This window comes from Stylophora pistillata, chromosome 12 (assembly GCF_964205215.1).
Source record: "Stylophora pistillata chromosome 12, jaStyPist1.2, whole genome shotgun sequence".
Classification (NCBI taxonomy): domain Eukaryota; kingdom Metazoa; phylum Cnidaria; class Anthozoa; order Scleractinia; family Pocilloporidae; genus Stylophora; species Stylophora pistillata.
Window position 1 is genome coordinate 3,612,331 of NC_142530.1, and position 25,170 is coordinate 3,637,500.

General features: G+C 37.8%; 2 protein-coding genes and 2 long non-coding RNA genes across 5 annotated transcripts in view; 3 read left to right on the forward strand and 1 right to left on the reverse strand.

Moving 5' to 3' along the window:
- Window positions 1-25,170, forward strand: part of LOC148718427 (uncharacterized) — a 186,078-nt gene that overhangs the window by 98,210 nt on the left and 62,698 nt on the right. The window lies entirely within an intron of this gene.
- Window positions 1-25,170, forward strand: part of LOC111346274 (follicle-stimulating hormone receptor-like) — a 228,914-nt gene that overhangs the window by 54,970 nt on the left and 148,774 nt on the right. The gene's annotated exons all lie outside the window — the stretch shown is intronic.
- On the forward strand, window positions 5,490-10,588 carry LOC148718431 (uncharacterized). Of its 2 annotated transcripts, XR_015994242.1 has the most exons (5): window positions 5,490-6,017; window positions 6,759-6,883; window positions 7,174-7,330; window positions 7,417-7,567; window positions 7,987-10,588. It is a non-coding gene; the product is annotated as an uncharacterized LOC148718431 (long non-coding RNA). The 2 variants fall into 2 exon arrangements; XR_015994241.1 differs by lacking the exon at window positions 7,987-10,588 and having other exon boundaries at window positions 7,417-7,938.
- LOC111323475 (cytochrome P450 20A1) overlaps window positions 11,494-25,170 on the reverse strand; it is a 13,726-nt gene continuing 49 nt past the window's right edge. Inside the window, exons 1-12 of the mRNA XM_088741782.1 lie at window positions 25,028-25,170; window positions 23,494-23,546; window positions 22,891-23,060; window positions 20,293-20,438; window positions 18,732-18,899; window positions 18,116-18,194; window positions 17,247-17,368; window positions 15,126-15,180; window positions 13,792-13,912; window positions 13,207-13,318; window positions 12,673-12,737; window positions 11,494-12,485 (exon numbers count right to left, since the gene is read on the reverse strand). The exon at window positions 25,028-25,170 is cut by the window's right edge and continues 49 nt beyond it. Coding sequence (XP_088597908.1) covers window positions 12,236-12,485; window positions 12,673-12,737; window positions 13,207-13,318; window positions 13,792-13,912; window positions 15,126-15,180; window positions 17,247-17,368; window positions 18,116-18,194; window positions 18,732-18,899; window positions 20,293-20,438; window positions 22,891-23,060; window positions 23,494-23,546; window positions 25,028-25,123 — 1,437 coding nt within the window. The 5' untranslated portion in view covers window positions 25,124-25,170 and the 3' untranslated portion in view covers window positions 11,494-12,235. The remainder of the gene's footprint in view (window positions 12,486-12,672; window positions 12,738-13,206; window positions 13,319-13,791; window positions 13,913-15,125; window positions 15,181-17,246; window positions 17,369-18,115; window positions 18,195-18,731; window positions 18,900-20,292; window positions 20,439-22,890; window positions 23,061-23,493; window positions 23,547-25,027) is intronic.

A 25,170-nucleotide genomic window follows, 5' to 3' on the forward strand; every position in this document is an offset into this window, starting at 1 on the left:
TTTGCTTGTCAAGCAAAGATAAATCAATAGTTTGCCGTCAATATATGCACATGCATCTGTGTATACAGCGACTTCTGGGAAAATTTCTCATTGCCTGAAGACATTTTTAACGCTAAATTGACTTAAATTCCAGGGGTATTCAGACCCTTTTCAACAATCAAAACATCACAGTGGTGAAACATATCACCAAAACTTGCACACTGATAAATATTTTATGGGGAAGGTAACATTCTCTTTTCCAGCAAAATAATCTCCTCAAACTGAGTGATTTTTGTCGAATAATCCTAAGGCTTTGTGCAGGGGATTCTACAAAGTACCGGCTAAAATTATTGACCTCGCCCGGGGATAGCCTTCCGACAACTATCCCCCCCACCCAAAATTTTCCTACGCGAATTAAGGGTGCACTTCCAGCGATCTAACTTACAACTGCAGTTTATCTGTTTATCTCTATTTCCATGTTTTGAGTGCATTCCAAAATCAAAACAATTTCACAGCTCTTACTCTGCAAGTGCAATACATCCAAACTTGACATATCCATCATTAACCCCTTTTTCCATTTTTCACTGAATGTGGAAATTCTCGAAAAAAGGCAATAAATTCTGACAATTTATCCAGCAATTAGAACAATTATATCCTAACATGCCAAATCCAATCTTCACCCCAATTTTCCACTTTCTCGATCAACTCTAGAAACACGGGGTTAATTATAACAATTCATCCTACAAGTGGATAATATCATAACTTTTCCATATCCAATCTTTACCCCGATTTGTTCAATTAACTGTAGAAAAACGTGAATCGTGACAATTCGATTGGTTAACCTCATGACTTGCCGTGTCCAATCGTTACCCCGATTTTCTATTTGTTCAACGAGTCCCGAGAAAGCCGTGATAAGTTCTGACAATTCATCACGCAGGGGAAATATAACCTTAGTTGCCATATCATATCTTTACCCTAATTTTTAATTTTTTTTTTATTTATTAGAGACAAATAAGGTAAAATGTGACAATTAATCCCACATGTGGGATATGCCAAAAATGGAGTAAAATCAGACAATTCATCCTGCAAATGAAACATATTGCAACTTATGTGTAATCTTTACCCGATTTTTCATTATTTTCAGAGATTTCTAAAAAAAAAACAATTCATGTCATAAAAAGAATATATTCCAACGCGCTGATTGAATCATAACTCGGTACATCCCTGATTTTCCGTTTTTTTCTAATAAATTCCGAAAAAACGGGGTTAATTCTGAAAGCTCACCCCATAAGTAGAATACATTCTAAGTTTCCATATCCAATCTTGAACCCGGTCTTCTATTTTTATTTCAGTGAATTCCAGAAAAAAAGGGGACGGTAAGTTATGAGAATTTATACCGTAAGCGGAGTATATCCTAAGTTGTCATATCCAATCTTTACCCCAATTTTCTAATTCCTTTTTTTCAATGAATCAATTCCAGAAAAACAGGGCAAACTCTGACAATTCATGCTACAAGGAGATAATACCCGAAGTTCCCAAATGTCATCTTTGCTTCGATGTTCCAAATTCTTTTTTTTAAGTGAACTCTAGAGAACAGGGGTAAACTCTTAGAATTAAAACCGCAAGTGGAATATAACCTACGTTGTCATGTCAAATCTTTCTTGATTTTCCTTTTTTAATGAATTAATTCTAGAAAAAGGGGGGTAAACTCTGAGAATTCATGCTACAAGCGGATAATACCCGTACTTCCCTTATGTCATCTTGCTCTGACTTTGGAATTTTTTTCAAGGAATTATAGAAAAACAGGGAAAATTCTAGTAACTCATCCTGCAAGTCGAATATATTCTATCGACTTGCCACATCTAATCTACTTTACCCCGATTTTCCATTTTTTTTTCAATGAGTAGAAAAACGGGGCTCCCACTGACTCGCCATATCCAATCTTTTGGATATATCAACAAAGTTGAAATGGTAAATTAGACACCGTAACGATTACAAAAGCTGACGTTTCGAGCGTTAGCCCTTCGTCGGAGCGAAGCCCTTAGCATTAGCCCTTCGCTCCGACGAAGGGCAAACGCTCGAAAAGTCAGCTTTTGTAATCGTTACGGTGTCTAATTTACCATTTCAACTTTGTTGATATATCTAAATTATTTCGTTACTCCCACCGACGCAGCGCCAAACAGTTTCTTTCGAAACTATCAGCCTATATCCAATCTTTACCCAATTTTTCATTTTTTTTTCAATAAATTCTGGAAAAACGGAGTAAATTCTGAGGATTCACGCTACAAGTGGATAAGACTCTAAGTTCTCAAAAGCCATCTTTACCCCGATTTTCCATTCCTTTTTTCAGCGGTGAATTCTACGATTAGCGCTTATCATTAGACCTTTAAAATAAAGCAATACGCAAATAGCTTAATTGTAATTAGGAGTTTTTTTATAACGCCGGCCCGCTTTCAGTTATTATTAATTAATTAACTTCTATAGAAATTAAAAACTTAGACACAACAACGCGCTATGTAATGTACTGTTCCTCTTTAATTGTAATCATTCCCTAAAGAAGTCTTAATTGGGGTCGAAACGCGTCCGAAATAAATGAGAAGCTTACAACTACAAAAAGTGTTTCTTTGTGCGGCTCGCTAAAATTCTAGAATAATTCTAGAAAAGCGGGATAAATTCTGAGAATTCGTCCTTCGAGTGGGATAGATCTTAGAGTGCCAAATCCAATCTTTAACCCGATTTTCCATTTTTTTTTTCAATGTACTCTAGAAAAACGGGATGAAGTTTGAGAATTCGGCCCATAAGTGGCTAATACCCTTGGTTCTCATATGCCATCTTCACCCCGATTTTCCATTTGATCAATGAATTTTAGAAAAACGAGGTAAATTCTAGGCATTCATGCTACAAGTGGATAATACCCAAAGTTCCCATATTATATCTTTACCCCAATTTTCCATTTTTCAAAAAATTCTAGAAAAACGGGGTAAAATCTAAGAATCCATTCTCCAAATGAAATAGATCCTAAGTTGCTCTATCCATTCTTCACCCCGATTTTCCATTTTTTTTCAATGAATTTTGGAGAAACGAGATTAATTCTGCGAATTCATCGATCCGCAAGTGGCTAACACGCTAAGGTCCCATTTGATGATCTTTACCCCTATTTCCCATTTGATCAGCGAATTCGAGTAAAATGGGGTAAATTCTGAGCCTTCATGTTACAAGTGAATAATACCCGAGGTTCCCATATGCCCGAATTTTCATCTTTTTTTTTTCAGTGAATTTGACAAATAACGGGGTAAAATCTAAGAGTTCATTCTTCGAATTAACAGATCCCAAGTTGCCATAGCCAATCCCTAACCCTATTTCCATAAGTTCCCATATGTCATCTTTACCCAGACTTCCCATTTGATCAGCTAATTCGAGAAAAACGGGGTAAATTCTGAGCCTTCATGTTACAAGTGAATAATACCCGAGGTTCCCATATGCTATCTTTACCCCGAATTTCCATGTTTTTTTCAGTGAATTTGACAAAAAACGGGGTTAAGTTTAAGAGTTTATCCTCCGAATTAAATAGATCCCAAGTTGCCATAGCCAATCGTTAACCCGATTTTCCATTCTTTCTTTCAATTAATTCTAGAAAAACGGGATGAATTTTGAGAATTCAGCCCACAAGTGGCTAGTACCCTGGGTTCCCATATGCCTTCGTCACCCCAACTTTCCATTTGATCAGTGAATTTCAGAAAAATGAGGTGAATTCTGAGCATTCATGCCACAAGTGGATAATACCCGAAGTTCCCATACGATATCTTTACCCCGATTTTCAATTTTTTTTTCAACAAATTCTAGGAAAACGGGGTAAAATCTAAGAATCCATCCTCCCTGATGAAATAGATCCCAAGTTGCTATATCCAGTCTTCAACCCGATTTTCCATTTCTTTTTTCAATGAATTCAGGTCATTCAGGAGAAACGGGATTAATTCTGCGAATTCATCCGCAAGTGGCTAACACGCTAAGTTCCCATATGCCATCTTTACCCCGATTTTCCATTTGATCAGCGATCAAATTCGAGAAAAACGGGGTAAATTCCGAACCTTCATGTTACAGGTGAATAATACTCGAAGTTCCCACATGCTATCTTTATCCCGAATTTCCAATTTTTTTTTTTCAGTGAATTTGACAAAAAAACGGGGTGAAGTCAAAGCGTTCATCCTCCGAATTAACTAGATCTCAAGTTGCCATAGCCAATCTTTAACCCGATTTTCCATTTTTTTTTTATGAATTCAAGAAAAACGGGATAAATTCTAGGAATTCATCCGAAAGTGGCTTACACGCTAAGTTTCCATATGCCATCCGCTTTACCTGGTTTTTCCATTTGATAAGCGAATTCTAGAAAAACAGGGTAAATTCTGTGAAATTCATCCTTAATGTCTTTGAGGTGGAATATATCCTAATGACTTGCCATAGCCATCTTTACCCGATTTTTGATTTGATCATTATGTGAATTTGTCGAAAACGGGGTAAATTATGACAAATCCACCCAAAAGTGCAACAAATCCGACAATAATTTAGAAACAGTACTAAAAAAAGAGCAGCTTAAATCAGCGGAATTGGAACCGGACCGTAATGAAATTTAGAGACAGAACTAAAGAAAGTACAGCTAAAATAAGCGTAACCGTAATAAAATCACATCACAATCTACTATTTCAAATTTTCACAATCTACTACTTCAGATTTTTGCCATACAGCAAAAACCTACGATATTCGAAATAAACAACTGAAGGCCAAACTTCTGTGATTGAAGGAAGACTTCGTGACGCAGACAAATTATCACAACATTGACCTCTCAGTCGATCTCACCTCCGGCAGGTCAGCGAAGCGTCAAAAATATATAATTTTATGCCGACGAACCATAATCTATGATCTTCAACTATTAAAGAAAATAAAACAATTGTGATATGGGTAAAATGTTGTCATTGAAGTCGCAAGTCGAACAATGACGTCTGTAAATAAAGCAAGACTGCAAATTAAGCGTGAACAATAACGCATCCTTTGGTCAAAAGTCGCTTTGTTATTCACGTAGCAAGTTGCTCTTCCACGCTTAGGACGTTTAGATTAGAACGATGCGATCACACGGCGTTAACGAAGGAGCGATAGAACTTCAAGGAAAGTAATGTGAGAGATTCCGAACAGCATGTTTTCCTGAGATCAGTTGGAAGTTGCTCATACGTGTCAAATTTTTTACTTATCCCGACCCCCTTGAATGAGCAATTTTGCTTGAAGACATAACTGCAACGGAGTCTCTTAACCAGTCCCAAGCCGCGTGTCGCTCTATAGATCACAGGATGTGATTGGCCATTGTATCACCTTACGTCAGAGGACATATCTACAACAAGAGGACATAAGTGCAACGGTACAGGTGAACACTTATTCTATCCCGGGCGACCCCGGACATTTGTTGACGGTGGGTCGACTGGGGATTGATAATTACTGTTTGACCGTTTGGGAATTGGCAACTATGTTACCAGCGGGCAAAGTCAGAGGCATAAAAACAAACTATCTTCAAGTCATCGACGACAAAAGAGTTGTTATTCGTGAAGATAAAAGTGTGGCAGTCGTGGACTGAAAAACGTGGAAAGTTGAAACAGTCCTTAAAGGAAATATACCACCATTTGACCGTTTGGGAATTGATGATATCTGTGTTGTAAACCACAAAACCGAAGTACTTACCTACTCACATGACCGTAAGAATCTAACACTACAATATAGAAACAGGAGATCAGATGGCAGTTTTGAAATCGAGTCAGCCGCAACATAATCTGCGTTCTTTTATCGTCAACTCGGAAGGAACAGTCGTCTCCAAGTGTGCGTGTAGGACCTGGTGACGAGAGAGCAAATATTTGTGATCGAGAGGGAGGGGTATGAGAAGTTGGTTATGTCGCATGCATAGCTCACTCCTGATGGAAAGTATTTCGTATCCACTGCAAAAAAGATGAGGAAAAGTGACTTTATTCGACATCCGTCTGTGTGGGATGTTCACAAACGTAAGTTCATAAGACACAACCTACCCCAATTAATTTTTCCTCCACCACTCGACCCGACAAAAAGCTAATAAATTCTTGGCCGCTGAAGAGGCAGGCCACCGAGCCATTTATTTAGCTTCACCATTCGCCCACATGTCAGTGGTGTTAAAAAGAATAGCAAAATTCACTAAAGCAAACACGAAAAGCTCCAAAACAAATAGAGGAAGGGTAGAGGGGGACGGGGAACCACCGATAGGGCAGTGGGTACCCTTGGGGTATCCCTTGGCAGTGGGTACCCTTGGGGTATCATAAGGCGTCATTTATAGTGATAAAATAAATTTTACATTACATAAAATCTAATCCTTAAGGGGGCTTTAACCAAGCATTTACGTGTAAACGAAACTGATTCTTCACACAGTACAGCCTTACCTTAGAATGTTTTTTAGCAAGTATTTTCGTTTCCACAAATGATAAATTCTAATCCCACAGCTCTTTACACCGCACTTATGACCCTATTCCGCTAACGTTAGCTAATATTCTAAGATAATCTAATATTCTATCTCCAAATCTAAACAGTAGAAAAAACTTTAACTAAAGGGATGAGAAAGCTTATGCACAATCAAATTTCTCCCAACGTGCATTAAAAGAGAAGCGGAATTCCTCAACGGGTTTGAAGCATTGATTTCTCCTAAGATGTATTAAAAATGTTATGTAGTCAGAAAAAACGATTAACGTAATAGCAACTTGCGTGTTTTGTTGTAGGAAAGTCTGCCCATGATTTGCCGTACCAAACGACACAGACACTATATCATTAGCAGTACTGGATGGTGTTCATGTGGTGACAGCCCACATGGATTTGAACATAGTTTGTTGGAATATGATAGAAGGTCAGACTGGGAAGGAAAGTATTTCTCTGCCCTCTGATATTATAGATAACAACACTGCAAGTTGATTTGCAGTTATATAAACCTGCTCCGACGTTGGCGGCGAGAGGAAGGAGGTCTTGCGAAGGATCCGTCGCGGACCACGCGTGGGCTCGCGTCGCTCGCGTTCCCAAGACGCGCGGGCTTTTTCGCTTATCATTGAGATGAGTGTTTCGTATACTGCTTGTTACTATGCAAGGGTAGTGTGACTATCCCGTTGAGAATCTGTTCTGTTCTGTTTATTTTTATCGCAGGGACTCTCCTTCACATCCTTCCCAGCAGTCATTTCGGTAACCTGCGGATAATGTCATCGCATCCAAGGGGAACTTTGTGGTCTCCTATGAGGAGAAAACTCTGATCTTGTTGGACATGAAAGCGGGCACACATGTAGCAACGTTCACGGTTGACAAGGTAATGGGACCCGGGATGTGATTTGAAACAATTCCCGACTTTTGCATCCGTTTTTATGTCTTATATTTTCCTTTTTCTTCTCTCAGGTCACAGCTGTGGATCCCGTTGGGGAGGGCCAGTGTATTGCTGTTGGTTACGAAAGCGTCTTGCCCTTAGTTCTCCTCACTCCACAGGGAGGGGACCTGAAGCCGTACATATTTCCCGTGGGGAGTACCGACGAACACATCACTGAAACAGGTTTAAGTTCCTTGTCATCTAAGTCCTCTGAAAAGCGAGCCAGTAGTGTTCTTAAGTGTGTCGTCCTCCAAAGTTTCGGAGATATCGTTCACACGGGGATTCTTTAGTGAATTCCTCTACCGATGTTTGTATTGATAGGAAAATCAGTTGAAATCGGAAATGTACCCTTTTAATTTCTAATGGGCAAGGGATAGCTTTTATAAATACAAATAAAGAAACAAAAACAGAAAACAAAGAACAAAAAAAAAGGCAGTAAACAATCTTTTAGCATTAAAAGTAAAAGAAAAAGAAAATGGTGTGAAGTAATGCAAGGAAAGGAAAAATGTAATCAAGCAAGGCTCACCCGCCAGTGGCGACGAGGTGATTTTCAGGCTCCAAATAACTTTATCAATAATACTATTTCTTGCTAATTTTTGCAGGAATTCAGAGTACGTTTGTTGATGAAGAGACGTAAGGAAATCGCTGATGTGCAGAAATAAGCAATGAAGCGGAAGTGGTTTCTTTTAGTACCTGACGAGAATCGGGTTAGTCTAAAGTTCAGCGTAATCTTAGGAGTGCTACTGGGGAAGGGAGGTACGGGATTTGAATTCATTTAAGGAAGCTATAGAACGCAGATATTGGGATAGGCTGCGCTGTACCACAGCACCTTTGTAAGAGAAACGTCCTTTTAAATAATCGGTGCCGGCTGCCGATTTGTTTAAAAAAAAAAACCTCATTTACGCCATTGATACCCAACAGCCCTGTGTTTATACTTCAATCGAGCTGCAGCGAAGTCTTAAAATGCAGCCTTTAAGGTTTCGAGTAAAAATGACAAAGCTTATACTTAATGCATGTCCTTTAATATATGTCTTCCTCTGAAGCCATTTTGGCAAGTTTTAGATTTGGTGATAATATTTTCAAGGTAGAGTGAACGCGGCGGGTGGGCCGTTTTAGTAAGGGGTGTATGAATTGATAGTAAGAGTTAAGATGCTCTGAAAAATCTTTACGAAAGCATAAAAGAAAGGTGGAATTCCTTCCCCAGCTTGTGATAAGTTATTGATTTTAGCTGAAGGTCGAGAAATATCAGGCCACACAAAAATGCGACATTATTGGGATCAGGTGGAAATCCTCCTCTCTGGGGTAACCACCGGTCATCTAAGAATTTACTGGATTTATTCATGCAACGACTTTATTTCGAATCCCTTTTTTCAGTAAGATTACAAGTTTCCAAATCAACCCACATATAATCAGAGACGAGTCATTCAACGGCGATGGAGAACACCCCAACATCTGCGCTATATAATGTAATGATCTATTAATGGCAATGAATTGTCAAGAAGTTGTTCTGCTTGTGTTGTTGGATTTGAGTGCAGCCTTCGATGCGGTGGAACATTTCTGTGTTACTATCCCGCCTAAGTACAATCAAAGTACAAGTTTTGGGATCCGAGGAACACTAGCACTGGAGTGGTTTGCGTCATATCTATCGGGATGTTCTCGGCGTGTCTCGCTAGGTGGCAAATGTTCGGAATCTCTACAATTAAATCAAGGAGTTCTTCAGGGTTCATGTTTAGGGCCGTTATTGTTTACTCTATATGCCAGTAAACTGTTTCAAGTTGTCAAGAGACACCTGCCCAGCGTTCACGCTTACGCAGACGACATGCAGTTGTATTTAGCGTTTAAACCTCAATTTAGTTTAGTTTAGGTTAATTTATTCGCCACAGGAATGGCAGGAGAAAGGAACAGAACTTTCGTTCCAATTGACACCTAACCCCTCTATTACCCACCCATCCCACCCCCGGGAGGACATCCATCACACTGTAATCTCGCGTGTGGGAAATTAACGTCTCCTACCCCAACCCTGCAGGAGACGGGACCTCCATTTATCGTCCCTACCCGAGAAGACTAGAAAGTCTAACCATTTGCAGATATTATTACAAAGGCAGCATTTTTTTCTCGGTTAATTAAAGACCCTGAGTGTTGGTCCGGCCGGATTTGAAGTCACGACCTCCCGCACAACAGTCCGGCACTCTACCAAGTGGCTGTTTCAGTGGCTGTCCCTCAAGTACCGAGGATGCCATTGCTGCTATGGAACGGTGTGTAAATGAGATAAGAGCCTGGATTCTGTGTGACAAACTGATGATCAATGATGGCAAGACAGAGTTTAAGTAACAATAGGTACCCGTCAGCAACTATCCAAGGTTCATAGTGACTCGCTTGCAGTAGGGGACGCTCAAGTGTTGCCTGTTCAGTCGGTAAATAACTTACCGGGACATGGATAGATAGTAACACGAGTCTTCAATAACACGTGTAGAGCAACCTATTATTAAATTACAAATGTAAGTATTTAAGCAACCAAGCAACCCGGACACTTGTTCATCCCCTAATAAGTGGGCGCATTGACTATTGTAATAGTATTTTCAGTTGTATAGGTTACCAGCTAAACAAATAGCAAAGTTATAACGGCTCCAGAATTCCGCAGCAAGACTTATATTTAGGATTCTAAGGTTTTATCACATTTCACCAATTTTACGTACCCTTCATTGGCTTCCAGTAGGATTTAGGATTCAATTTAAGATTATTACAATTACTTTTAAGGCGATTTATGGACAAGCTCCAGTATATCTACAAGAGCCCATTAGCCAAAAGGAAGAACAGAGATACAATTTAAGATCGTGTACAATGGGAATCATGCTTCAAACGCGAAGAACTTTAACTAAAAAGACATTGGGAGACCGCGCTTTTTTAGCTGCGGCACCTAAATTGTGGAATGGGTTACCATCACAAATACGAAATGAGCATAATCTTAATAGGTTCAAAGGATTACTAAAGACCCATCTTTTTAGATTAGCTTTTATTAGGACTATTTTTATACTATATATTATATTTTTATAGATCCATTGCTTTTGTATATTTTTATTTATTGTGGATAATTTATTAATGTCGATAATTTCATTTCATGTAATGCGCATTTGATCATATATTACGTGTATTTTGCGCAATATAAATATTAAAGTTGTTGTTGTTGTTGTTGCGCCATGGTAGCTTGTGTAGAACGCAACAGAAGGACGACTGAGGGAATGCCTCGTCCGTGAGAGAAGAGAAAGTAAAACGAAAAAAAGAGGAAGCGAGAAAAAGGAGCGAGGTCCTCGAAGTCTGCACTTTGTTGGTCATCCCCATGATATCAATTGAGTTCACTCGATTCATATCCCATTTTGTTGCGTCCAACCTTTCACCTTTTTGGAAATTTAACTAGGTCTCTAAGAAAAAACCCCAGTTAATTATCTTAGTGCAGCCGCAACAAAAAGAAGCAAAAAAAAAAATATTCTGTTAATCATACGTACACCATAGGCTTTTACTGTAAAGAAAATTCGATAAACGTTCAATTGAAAGTGGTGAACGGTTCGCCATTGATTCATTAGTAAAAACCTAACAGAGCGGTGCGAAAGGCGAATGACGTGTCAGCAGATGATTGACAATCCGTTTTAGCACGCAAAAGAAGGAAAACACTTCTGGAAGGTGCGTGGTTGATGACTCATGTCAAAACACGATGAATAAATCAAAACATTCACATCTTCTATAGACTGGTTTAGTCTTAAGGTCCTTACAAAATCATTTTTGTTTGGTATTAGTAGAACGATCTTCCATTAAGGAGAGTTATATGATCGTTTGATAGCAAAATAGTGCATGATAGTTAAGAAAGAAGAGAGGTCCTGGGAACAAGGTAACCGGAGCATAGGTGGGGCTTAAGTTGGAATTTCCACCAAATTGAAGAGAGGGGGGGGGGGGGGGGGGCGGAGTTGGGAGTCATTTGGAGTCGCACACTACGGCTCTTATTGAAAGCACTAGGGGTATAAAGGATGCCTGCTTGAAAAAATTTAATGTTCGTCTCCTTTATTATATTCTGAGATCACCTCTTCTAGTAGTGCCATCAAAGAGAATAAAATAGATTCTGTCAATTTAAATTTTTTATTATGCAAGATTTCCTCAAAACACAGCCATCAAAACCCTTCAACAAAAAAGTTTATTGTCAAGACTACAGTCAAGACCATTACATTTGAGGTTTTTTTTTACTTTATCTCCTTGCGACAACATACCAATTACAATTGTTCGTGACCCCTTCATTGTCGCTTGGTGGCATTAACTCGCTTTGGAACTCTCATTCCTAAGAGTTAGCTTCCAAGTTTTTGGTAAAAATCACATAAAAATGTGTGCATCTCAAAATATACCGATTTGTTTCGTTATTCGTCATTTAAATCACGAGAAAATTATTCAACTTTCGATCCACATGGAGTTAGTTTCACGCGCAAATAACCCCATCAGTTCACATTGGTAACTTGGCCTTTATCTTGAATTATATCGCTTTTTGGTTTTTTTATTTCTGAAGGTCCCTCTAACAACCGCCTTTGCGAATGGGATCTTCTTGAAATATTGTTGTCATTGTATCTATTATCATCATCATCTACATCGTTATTAATACTACTAATATTATCATTATAAATTAATCAATTAAATTTCATTCTATTTTTGGCCAATATAATTGATGTTTTTGTCGGAGTATTGTGCGGCATTGTCTCAGCACCCATTTTTTCTTCAATGGAACAAAGAAACGTCTATGACGCAAGTAAACAAACCTGCAGCCAAACGTCAAATCATAAGTGTCGGCCTTTAAAAGAAAGTTGAATTGATGATTCATCTCTCAGTCACTGTGACCCAGACCTCCTCAGCTGGTGACGTCACAAGGCGATAAACCGGTTTCACTTCCTGTCCTTCAACAAGATGGAACTTGAAGCGTCTGATAAGAACAGACAGGAACACCAGTCCCTCCGCGATCGAGAATCGCCATCCGGGACACTTGCGTTTTCCAGCGAATCCAAAAGGCTGATAGGCAAGGCTTGGAAGCTGTTTGATGTTCTCTGGGCTAAAGCGATCTGGATCAAACCTGATACGGGGAAATTGAAAATAATACAGTGCTCGTTTCAAACGTGTGACGTAGAACCGAAAACAAACAAGTCATGATTGTTTAAGTTTTTCGGGGTTACACCAATTAAACGCAGTTTAACGCGCGTAGTTAAACCGGGTTAACTGTACACACGAACACTGTAATTAACGTCTGCCACAACTGTTACCTTTTCGGCTCTGGCCACAAATTCTGATCCTGTAATACAACTCCAAAGGGAAGAAGAATGGGGGTCTATGAAACAATGAAAGTAGGTATCTTGAATAGGAAGAACGTTAAAGCTTAACGCGAGGAAAAACTGCAATAGGGTATATTAGAAACCGTAAAACCGTAGAAAAAAATTCTCCCAGATCCCCAAAACCGCGAAAAAAATCGATCAAAAGCGAAAACCGCATGCAAAACGGTTAAAACCGATAAATTTTCACATCCCAGTTATCCAAACCCTAATCGATCCGATACAGTGCCAGCATGAGGAATATACAGAGTTTAAGAGAAACCGGAACCTAAATAGGAAACCCGTCAATATTTTTAACGAAAACCGAAAACCAAACGCTAGAAAACCGAAAATCTCCAAACCCCAATGAACAGCAAAACCGAAAAACCGAAGATTTTTGGCACAAAAACCGATCTAAAAAAAATATCGTAAAACCGAAAATCCCAATGCCTCCCTCCTAGATTGTAAATCACAAAAGGATTTAATCACCTCTTTAGGAATCACAAATTCTCCAACTTGCAGGTCGTACTCGTAGACTCTGGCTCCCCATGGAGCGAGCGCAGAAGCACGAAGTGTCTCATCTATCACTTGACGAGTGTACCTGAAGTAAAATGAGAACAAGATGATGAGTGATTCAGACCAGCACACGCGAGTGACAAGGCACGCGCGAGATAATTAGTCTGGTCTGGTCTCTCATTTTCTCACGAGACAAGGATTATTTTAAAACCCTTAAACCCAAAATAGTGACTATCATCACGAGAATAAAGGAAATGATCACCAACTAAAGAAGCTCTAGATTGTTTAACAAATTCTCCTTGTCAGCACCTTAGGAAATGTATAGAGAACAGTATGGAGAATATGCATACTGATGTTAGGGTACAAAGGTCACTCAATTTGCATGATATCCTGATGGCCACCTTGGTGAATTTCAGATTTGAGTAAAGGGTTAAGAAATAAAAGAGAAATGAGGAGTCCAAAAAAAAAAAAAATATATATATATATATCCTTAACTCTTAATTCCTACTTAGAGCCGTTAGTTATTTTGCATTATCATAGGAGGTCGTTTTTACTAACGTCAGATCTGAAACTACTTGAGGTTTAATGTCCTCCTCTCCCAGAACTTCCTCCAGCTCAGCAAAAACTTTTTCTTGCATCTCAGGATGTTTGGTCAGGAAGTACAAACACCAGATCATCACTACGGGAAAAAAAAATGTTTACATCCAAATTCTCATCCTTAGTAGAAAAAAAGTAACAATCCCTTTCACCGAAGAATGTCCAGTGTTCAATTTTGTCCACGATTTTATTTTACACTGCTCTATTTCACACAGTGATTTACTCTTATTGGAAAAATGTACCCATTTCCTGTGCAATGGCATTTAAAAATCAATCGTTCCCAAGCCAGTTACCTGTGGTTTACTGCTGTCCATATAGCCTGTCAGCAGGCTCTCGTTTTTGGCTTTTTCGGTCACTGCCGTCTTTTAAACCACTGGCAGCCGCTTGTAGAAATAGTTATGGAAACCCCTGATTCTTCAGTTTCTTGTCTTAACTTCACGCATAGCTGGGAGCCATCTCAAAATGTCACTTTGTAATAAGTGACCATCTCTTAGTTGGGTCCCAGCTGTGTAGAACTTAAAACAGGACTGTTGTTGGGACACAAAGATGATTCAATCTCTTACAGTGTTCTGCTGTGTAATGTTCTTAAATCAGTACACGATTTACTCTTCAATACCTTCCTGTAATAAGTTTGTACTATCAAAAAATTCAACACCGCACAGGAGAATTACAAGGTATGTTACACAGCAATTCTAATTAACCAATCAACCAATCACTTTGCCTGATGAAGGAGTTTCAATGAAAACCTGTTACAGGCAGTCTTACTAGACACTACTTTACAATAATAATTATTATAATTATAATGATTATAATAATTGCATTATAATAATTCCCTATGCCTGGTTCCTCTCCCAGAACTGCCCTTGCCACTGTTCTTGATTTCTATCTGACTGATTTTAATTGGACTTTACTGTGCACTATTTGTAATTAATTAAATTTATTGTAATTTTTAGTAATTTCAATTTCTTATCACATTATTTAATTAGACTTTGGGTTACACCACGCATGGGATACTTTTCTTGTTCATGCAATCCCTTTTGGTCTTTTCATTTCTTCCATTGACTTACTACATTTTAGGTAATTAGACCAATAAAGTCGATAAAACAAGACAATAAAAATAAAATAAAACAAAACAAAGAAGTCTACCACCCGTGCAAGGCCTGTCAGTCTGCAAGCTGGCCGTCATGTTTGAGTTTCGCCTTACAGCAAAACTGCCTACAACATTCTCAGCAACTGCTTATGGAAAAATTTATTGAAACTCCTGCCTAATGCAAAAATATACAATATAAACTTACTGTTTCCTGTTGTATGGAACCCTCCAATGAGAAAGGATATAACATTGTCACAAATCTATGAGTGAGAAAAGAACAAACTGATGAAAACTATGATTGAGTTAAAATTTCTGAAGAATTAAACATTAAGGAAACTCCATGTGCAAGCAGACCACACTTGTGTTCGTGGTTGATAATTGTAGACTTTAGACAAACAAAATCTATGAGGGTTATCGGGGGTTTCATTAATGTTTTCTGCAGGAGGGCAACTGGTTTTCACAGGCAGGCAAAACTCTTTGAGCTGAACTTCTTTATAAGATAAACTTTCCTCCAGACCGTCAAATCAGGTGGGCAAAACTGTCTTCACAACTGGTCAATTTGCCCGGTGCCTGGCCCTTAATGAAACCCCTGGGTTACAAATAAAGCTCTGAAAATTGCATATCTAAATTACTGTGATCTCAGTCTGAATATCTCAATAAAGTAACCTAAAATGTTAATCAACGCACTTCTGGTATTTTTTTTTTTGCCTTCATTTGCCATTTTGAAGCGTTGTTTAAATGTTTCATTTAGCTTAACTGAGATATTCAGACCGAGATATAATTTACATAATTATGCAATTTTCAGAGGTTATTCATAACCCTCTTAGATTTTGTTTGTTTCATTTCAACAATTATTAGCCCCAGACACATAGTGTGGTCTGCCTATGCTCCATATAAGGGCCAACAGTTAGGATAAAATTATTATCACATCAAATGCTAAAGCAGCACTTTACTTGACTTGAAGGAAATAATGAGAAGTTTGTTGTTATTTTTAAACCAAATTCTCCCTGCAGGATTGTAAGAAATTTATGGGAAACAGTAAGATACAAGCCACACAAGTGGCAAAACGTTTTATTGATATCAAAAAAATAACTTTACACCACATCAGTGATATGAGTGCTGTGACTACAAGTAATTTACTTATTATTTGTTATATTAAAACAGGCTGGCCCAGTTCAGCTTAAAGCTGGTTCAAATGGGGGCTAGAATAATCAATCTAATCACCAGACTACAGCACCAGAAGCTACTGGTAATCTTTCCATACTCTTTGCTAGATGTGGGTGGGGTCTTCAATGTCCCTTGCTAACAAATACAGAGAAGATGCAGGAGAGAGGGCCTATGGTTTAACATCCTTATCTGAGAACACAAGAGTGTCCAACAATTTGTGAATGTCATAACCAAGGCAGCAGATTCTCTAAAAGTTATTTTAAAGCTACTGAATGTTGGTCTAGTCTGGGGCTTGAACCCTCAAACTCCACTAACAAGGTAATCTGGTGCTCTACACCTTGAACCATACCCTTACAGACCAAAACACCTCAAAAGGCACACCCTTTGTTGTCCCTACTGAATTATCAATATGAGGTAATATTAATCACAAACAAGGTTAAATTCCACAAAAAAAAATTGTTTACAAGAACCCTACTGATTTGATTTTAGCACCAGTGTGCTTTTTTACTTTAAAATTTGGTAGCTCAAGGGAGGGTGCTTGTTCTGAAGAAGGGTGCTTGCTAGGGACAGGGTACTTATAACCTCTTTGAGAAAAAGCAAAATGTACATGTAAAACAAAGCTTTGATGTTTATTTTAAAAAGATAAATAAGACTAGAAAATGGACTTGTTGTCCCTGGATCCTTCCTGGCTAGAACAACTAACTTTTGTTTAAAGGACCTGAGACCAAGGCCACTTTTTTTTGTAGTGACGCTTTTTAAAGCCTTAAAAGGGAGCAATTGAAGAATGATTGACCACTGCCAATCTCAATGTACATGTAAAAAGGCTGATAGTTTCGAAAGAAACTGTTTGGGGCTGCGTCGGTGGGAGTACCGAAATAATTTGGATATATCAACAAAGTTGATATATCTTCGCTCCAACGAAGGGCTAACGCTCGAAACGTCAGCTTTTCAATGTACATGTACTCTAAAAGTGTTGTAACTGAAACAGAATAGGGGCATTTCTTGGAATAGAGGTGCTTCATGGAATACTGGGGCGCTTACCGGATTAACAAATTAAAAAAAAGTTGAGGGGGGAGCTTATCAGAGAGGCAACGCTTGTTGGAAGGGCGGCGGGGGGGGGGGGTGCTAAATCAAATCATTTCAGGAAGTCTACGATTACCTCCTCTTCATCCATGAAGTCGTTATCCAACATGGAGTCAATGAATAGCTTTTCAGCTTTTTCTGTGTCCTGACGCCTCTTTCTTATGAAGTCTCTCACAAGTTTCTGCATCTCTGCACGAGCTGAAAATAATGAGAAAATAAACACTCAAGAGGATAAATTTTCAAAAACTAACAAAGGAATATTTATATTTACACAAAAACCATACCAATTTAGACTACACAATAGAGGACTCTTACACTCCCTGGGGTGACCAAGAAAGAATTTCTCCTTACCACATCCACACATTTTCAAGCAGAAAGGCAATCAGAAGAGAGAAAAACATCAACTAGAGAATTTAGTTTAATTCACACTTACTTTTCTGAGCTTAAATTATTCAGAGAGCACATGGGTGACAAGAGGGGGGGGGGGGGATACTTTTGGATGACAGAATTCAAACATGGAGAAAGGGGAGGAGAAATCTGAAATTCACCAAGGTTACAATCAGGAAACTCATGCAAAACTGATTAACCCCTTTATATTATTATACCCTGACATCAAAATGTAAATTCTCCATGCTGTTCTCTGAGCATTTCCTAGGGCACTGACAAGGAGATTGTGTTTAAGAATCAAGAGTTGCTTTAATTTGTTGATCATTTCCTTTATTCTTGTGACCTTAATGTGTGATTCAGGGGGGGGGGTGGTGTAAGAAGAAATAAGGTGCTGGTCACTATCAGTGGGACATGATTGACTCTGACACTTTATCCTGGTTTCCTTACCAAGTTCTCCACTCTTGGGGGGTTGAAACTAAGATTTATCATTATAAATTTATAATAAAACATTTTTCATATGCTCCTGACATTAAACCAAATATTATATTGTGTTTTTACCTTTTTGAAAATTTTTCTCTCTGTCACTATCTGGACGCGGAGGGGGTGACGTGAGACGTTCTTCCATCTCATCCCAGCACTACGAAGAATAAAAGTTTTATCACAATTTTACACCTTTACGATATGTATCAATTCAAATTTCTGTAAGGAGCTTTTCCACTACAAGAGGAATTCAAAGTGTTTAGACTTGCCGACAGCAGATGAGTGCGAGGGAGGTGGAAGAGATCCGGCTGGATCTGAGTCAGCCATGACAAACATGTGAGTGGTAATTGAAAAAGTACCCAGCGGGGAAACTTTTGACATCTATGTACCAAATACTTACTATAAAAGGACAGCATGGCAATGGATCGAGCAGAAACTGAGCGAGTGATTGAAATGTGATGCATTTAGATATAACTTTAACAGCGAGCTGTAGATTTTCATTAGTCTTGAGTACAGTAAGTAAAGTTATGACCTTCTCCAAATTTCACTGAATCAATCTGCCTCACTTCACGTTATCTGGGCCTAAATCACATTAAGTCACTATGAAACACAAAGTTGTGCTGGTAAATTTCATATTTTTTTATCTACCTATGCTGTCTAACACCCTACTACAAGTTAAGACACAAAATCTTACCACATCATACACTGCAGCTAACTTGTCAACCTCCTTTTCATCCATAAATGAACGGCCCATTCCTGCGACAGATATAGCTTTAATTGCCATGGCAATCATACTTTTCCCTAAAGGAATACGTTCATGAGGACCACTCGTAGCGAACTTGTCAGCTGTTTCTTTAGCAATCTATGATGGAAGAAAAATTCTACAAAAAATCATTGAAGTTCACAACGTCATTCTAAAATTTCTAGCTTTCTTTAAGGCTTCCCTAACAGTTCTCTCTTACCCATCTAAATCACTGACAGAGGCACTGCAAGAGCCAAATGTCTTGCTTAACCATATATTACTTAAATAACCTAACCATATATTGCTTTAATTCTGACAGTTATAAGTTAAGTTAAGTTTTATTTTTAATGTGGCACCACACTTAGCTACAAGATACTCTCCAGGAGGCCCACAATAAACAACAGAAATAAATAATTCAAATTGAACATAAGTTGTTAAGAATCCCAACTGGCCGGAGACAAACTGGTTGGCTATTTACAGAGCGGGACTCAAACCCGGGAGCAGCGGATTACGAGTCCAACGAGCTGACCACTCAGCCACGCTGCCTCCACAGTTATCCCTTTAACTCTAAAGATCGAATTGTTAATTCTCTCCTCCATCTGTTAAAAACTTTCATGTTTAAGTAACAAGAATTTGGTGTTAGATCAAGATAATAACTTCTGGTAAATTTGAGTATACTCATCGCCTGTTTACCAGATAATGTATGGATATTTAAGGGAAAAGTTACATTGTTTATCACTTGTGTAAGTTAAAGGGGTAACTTCAGAAATGCAGGGTAGACGGTATAAGGAGAATTCATATTGGGATCAACACATTGACAAGATTTTTCTGCCTTAAAGACTTTGAGTCCAGCACACCAACCATTCTTGCATGAATGTTGACTTGATTAATCTTTTCAAAATAATCTTATTTAAAATATATGAAAAATAAAAAATAGTAATGTTAGCAATGGAAATGTGTTGTTCTTTATTTTTCTATGAGTGAGTGTGAGTGAATACTTTATTAATGTGTCAAGAGATTTAGCTACCAAACTAATTGGGGACACACACAAAAAAAATTTCCTATCTACAATATTTTTAAATGATATTCATATATTAAACATATACATGTATAATAAAATATAAAATCGGAGATAAACAGACAATCATACACAGCAAAATGTATCAATCACATGCATATAAAATTTAGTTAAAAGGAAGCTATTATGTAATACAGGCATTACATTTGCATGACCCATCTATAGTACATTAATGTAATAATTAGAACACCTAGTGTCCATAAAAGTAAAGAACCACAAAAAGTATATTATGTTTAGGAGCTACATAATCAGTGCAGCAAGTAAAGTAACATAATTAGTAGCATTATAATAACTACCAGTATTGTATTATTGATTGCATTATTATTGTAATATCTTCTTTATAATACTGTTTCTCTATTTGGAATAAAAAAAAAAAAAAGGAAAAAAAGCTTTAACATTGAACAAAATTTGTACAAAGCAAAAACTGTACCAAACCTTGACAAAATGTTCATAGTAGTCCTTGACAGCTTCATGACTAAAGCTTCTATCCATTAACTGCCTTCTTTTCCTTCCTTCCGGACCATTGGCATACTGAATACTTTTCTTGCCAATGAGGGGTTCAAACAGCCTGAAAAGATCCCCTGAAAGGTGGACGTAGACATTGAAATCACCAAAAAGTAGGCAAAGCAGTTTTGACAACTCTCAAAGGTTAGAGCTGGAGTGTCTTTCCATTTGGAAATTTGTTTTAAATCTGCTGAATGTTTTGTAGATCAGAAGGTGATCAAGAAGATTTGACTTTGCAAATTTAAAATGGTTGAAGTGTTCTTACCAGTAGAGGTGTTAATGCCTAAAGGAAAAAAGATTCATCCTGTTGTTTTTTAAAGAATGACATGTACCACTATCAAAACTTGTTGAACCAAATAATTTTAATTGCAAATATTTTTTAATTTAGAGGTCAATCAATTAGGAATTAAACTTACTTTTGCAAATTAAAAATATACTTTTGAAAAATTTTCATCCATTTCAGATTATTGCATTTTGCGTATAGCTACATCAAACGGCTGCATTTTCACGCCAAAACATTAGAGTGAGGTTCTTTTGACCCTTCCACTCCCAGGAGCGATCAAGACAGAACTTCTCCCCACAAGATCAATGCAATATCAAGCAGACAAGTGATGAGAATTATAGAAGATTATCATATGGCGAGGTGGTCCTGAGATGGATGCAAGCATTCTGATTGGTTCTTGATTGATTGGTATCTTGCCATAAGGACCTGACCATTTCCATGGAAACAGTCATAAGCCATGTAATTTTTTTTTTTCGGAAAAGCTAGCAAATTCAAGATAAATTAGTTTGGTCTTAAGAAGTGCCAAAAAACTACTCACTAAACTAGCTTGCTTGAGCCTTACTGGGAAAAATTGGCGCTTGTTTGTTTTAGTACTGCCACAATATTCCCCATCATTATCCAACTACACTTAGACAAGTACAGGGCTGGGGGAATTATGCACTATCTTATGAGAAATTATGCACCATTTTTTTTGTGATTATGCACCAAATTTAGAAAAATTATGCACAGATTATGCAAGTTGTGCAATGTTAAAAGTATTGAATTTTACATATATTTTAAATTTATATGTAAGTCCACATTAAGAAAACCTAATTATTAATAATTATTTGTGAGGATATTGTTTGACTCTCTCTTTGGCCATTATATTGTAATTTTTTTTCTTTGGTTTGAAAAAACTTTCCATTTTAAACACGAAAAGGACAGAAAAGAAAGTTTCTGGAATAAATTTACCAAAATGGTGCTATTTTTCTTTTGGAAGCATTGATTGGTTCTTTTTCTTCCAATCATATTGGTTGTAAGTCAACAATTAGAGCCCAGGTCTCCAGCAGAAAAAGACAAGAGGCCTGTTCGATTATATCTTGTTTTCCTGCGTGTTTTCAATTAAAAATACAGTTTTTGCCATCAAAATTCACTAGAATTTGAAAAAACTATTTTAAAAAGTTTTGAAGGTAGGAAAATTTATCTTTTAGGACATATTTCTTTTGAAACATCGAGAATTATGCGGAAATTATGCACTTTTTACAGGATTATGCAAATTATGCGTTTAAGCTAAAATTATGTGCTTTTGCATTGGCGCATAATTCCCCCAGACCAGCAAGTACAAATAATGCCATAGATGAGTACAAATATTACGTGGTATTTGTACTCGTCTATTGTAGAGTACCGGTTAAACAGGTTTTCTCGCATCGCGAGAAAAGCAAAGAATTGGATTGTAGTTACGAAAAAAAAAAGTGGCAGACAATTTGAATCCTATTTCCAACAATGAAGAGTCAGAATGGCTGGCAAATATAGGTCAAAGTTTATTAGATGAATCGAACGAAGAAAAACAGTTTGATGACCAGAAAATTTCTTCATTTAATGAAGAAAATAGAAGCAGCAACATGACAACACGCCAATTCTGTTCCGCTTCGCATACTTCTGTCACGCACTCCCCATAAATAAATATCCCCGAAATTCGCCCGCACTGAAATAACAGTTTGGCGTGTTGGATAATAAATAACTTATTAGACATTTTGTTGTGTAGTATTGCTGAGTATTTTTACTCCTTATTTGTATTTTGACGAGCCCGTAAGGCTCTTCAAAATACAAATAATGAATACAAATTTCTAAAAATACAAAATACAAATAACAAATACAAATTTAATAATCCCCCAATTGATATTAGCTTCCTACTAACCAGGCATGCAGGCCATACATATATCTTATTAGACGTTTAGTTGTGTAGTATCGCTGAGTATTTTTACGAGTTGTGCCGTATTGCTGAGTAAAAATACTCAACGATACTACACAACTAAACGTCTAATAAGATATATGTATGGTCTGCATGCCTGGTTAATAGGAAGCTAATATCAATTGATGGATTATTAGATTTTCCAAACTAAGATGATGAGAAAAATATGGCCCTCAGTAAGGAGAATTACTAATGAGATCTTGGAAGTGAAAAGCTTAACTTGTGAATTAATGATAATCCAAATAATCCCATTTAAAAAGATAACTGTAGATTTAGTTTTATTTTTCTCTCTTACCAGGTCTATCAAAGATTGGTTGGATTTCTTTCCAGTACTCTGGAGCAGCTAAACTAACAACGTGTTGCTTGCCCCACCAGAATCCTGCTATAGGACCATATTTCTCATGTAATAACATCATGTACTGGTGCAGGCTGCCTGCTTTTCCCATATCACCCAGATTACCCATCCTTGAAATAAAGAAATTCAGACAAAATTTATTCACAAGAATCCAAAGTAAATAGAGCCAAACTTGTTAAAAGCCGTTATGTTGTGTTAAACGGGCAGTTACCAAAATGTTTTCCCCTTAATTACTGTAATTTTTACCTCTATAAAGTAGTCACCTCTATCAAGCAATTGTGGTCACCCACGACCGAGTCCCAACAGCTTGTTTGCATTGTCTTCACATGTGTTGAATCTGAATCTGCCAAAGCCAGATGCCCCCCTACTCCAAACCACAGTGAAAGTCCCTGAGTAATGTGGCTTAACACCCTAGCTGGATCATTGTGTTATAATCTAAGGCATGTCTCCATGCAGGCAAGTTCCAGTGATTTACCCTCCCATCCTGACCCCTGAGAGGAGAAATGTCTTGCACAGAAAATGATTACTGACCAAATTACTTACTCTGGGTCTGATGGTTCGTCTCCTGGAATTGATGGGCCTTTTGATACACCCCTCTGTAACAGAAAATAGGAAACATTTTCATAAAGTGGAATTAATTCCCAAAGACAATAAAAAATACTGTACGACAGTTATGGAATTATGCTATCAAAGGTCTTGGTCTTTAAGTAGCTATGCAGAGCCTCTTGGCTCCCTTCCTGAAAAGTTAGTCCCTGAGTAAAATGTTCTGGCTAAAACACTGCAGAGAGTAGGAAAGGCTTTATATGTGATGGAAGATTAAGCCCAAAATAAATATGTGATACATGAATAAAAAAATGAAAAAAAATTGTGCATGAAATGGGATAAGGACCCCCTTCGCCCTTTGCTACCTCCATGAATATGTATTACTCCACTCTCGATGGACAGACAGGTTTCCCCTGCTTATAAGAGTAAAAATTGGTGACCTGTTATTTAAAAAGACCAGTTTGCCCAAGAAGGGGTAATTTAATTTAATTTACTCCATTTTCACTGCATTATTTTGCAGTGGGGAAGGACTACAAAGGAACATACGAACCATTCGTGCTAGTCCACCCTCCCACCCATCCCACCCCAGGGGAGGACATCCATCACACAGTAATCTCATGGGTAGGAAATTTACGTCTCCTACCCCAACCAGGAAATGGGACCTCCATTTATTTGTCCCTATCTGAGAAGACTAGAATATCTAACCATTTCTTGATGTTATAGAAAGGTAGCAAATTCTTCTCAATTACTTTAAGACCTTGAGTGTTGGTCCGGCCAGGGCTCAAACCCTTGACCTTCCGCACAACAGTCCAGCGCTCTATCCATTAAGCTAACCGGGAGACAGTTAGCTAACTGGGAGGCAGTTATTAATGTGAGTGGTGCATTTCACTTTCAAATTCTTCACTTAACCTTAAGAATCAGAAAGGATGAGAAAATTCCACCTTCTTATCATAATTTAGATAAAAAAGGACAATGGTCTTTTATATCCCCAGTCAGGGCTAGATTTCTGCACTGCCCCATACTTCCTCGCTTTTAATTTGCAACTCCACACAAAACACCTCGCTTCGTTAACCAATCAGAATGCGATATTTTATTCAGTTGTGCGATTCTAAAAAAAGTCAAAGCCGCAGTCCCAAAGGCAGTGCAATCTACTGTTTTCTCCATTTTTTTCTTTATTCAAGAATTGTATACGTAATGAGGTAAAGACTTTTCCGAGAAAGTTCGAACCTACATTAACACTACTAATATTTAGTAACCGCAAATCGAGCAAAGGTCAAATTTGTACGAGATTCCAAAAGTTTGATTATCACCCCTTAGCACGTGATAGCTGGGAACACTGATCGACGGATGGCTTCGAAATTAATTTGAAAGAGATGATAATTAAATTCTCTCCACGACTATACACTAATTTGCAGGCACAGCCCTCACAACACAAAAGAAATATTCTAAGGGAAATCGTGTATTTGTCAGAATTAAGGAAATAAATCAGTACGCACGCTGTCCAACATAAGAGAGGAATAATTGTCATACTTACAAAGTCAAACATGAACAAAAGGACAATCAACAAACCAAAAACCATCACCACTGCAAACACACCCAGATCGTTCACAGACATATGAGAAGGAAACATCTTTTCGGTTGTATAATGCTAAGGCTGTGTCAATATCTTCCCTCCTT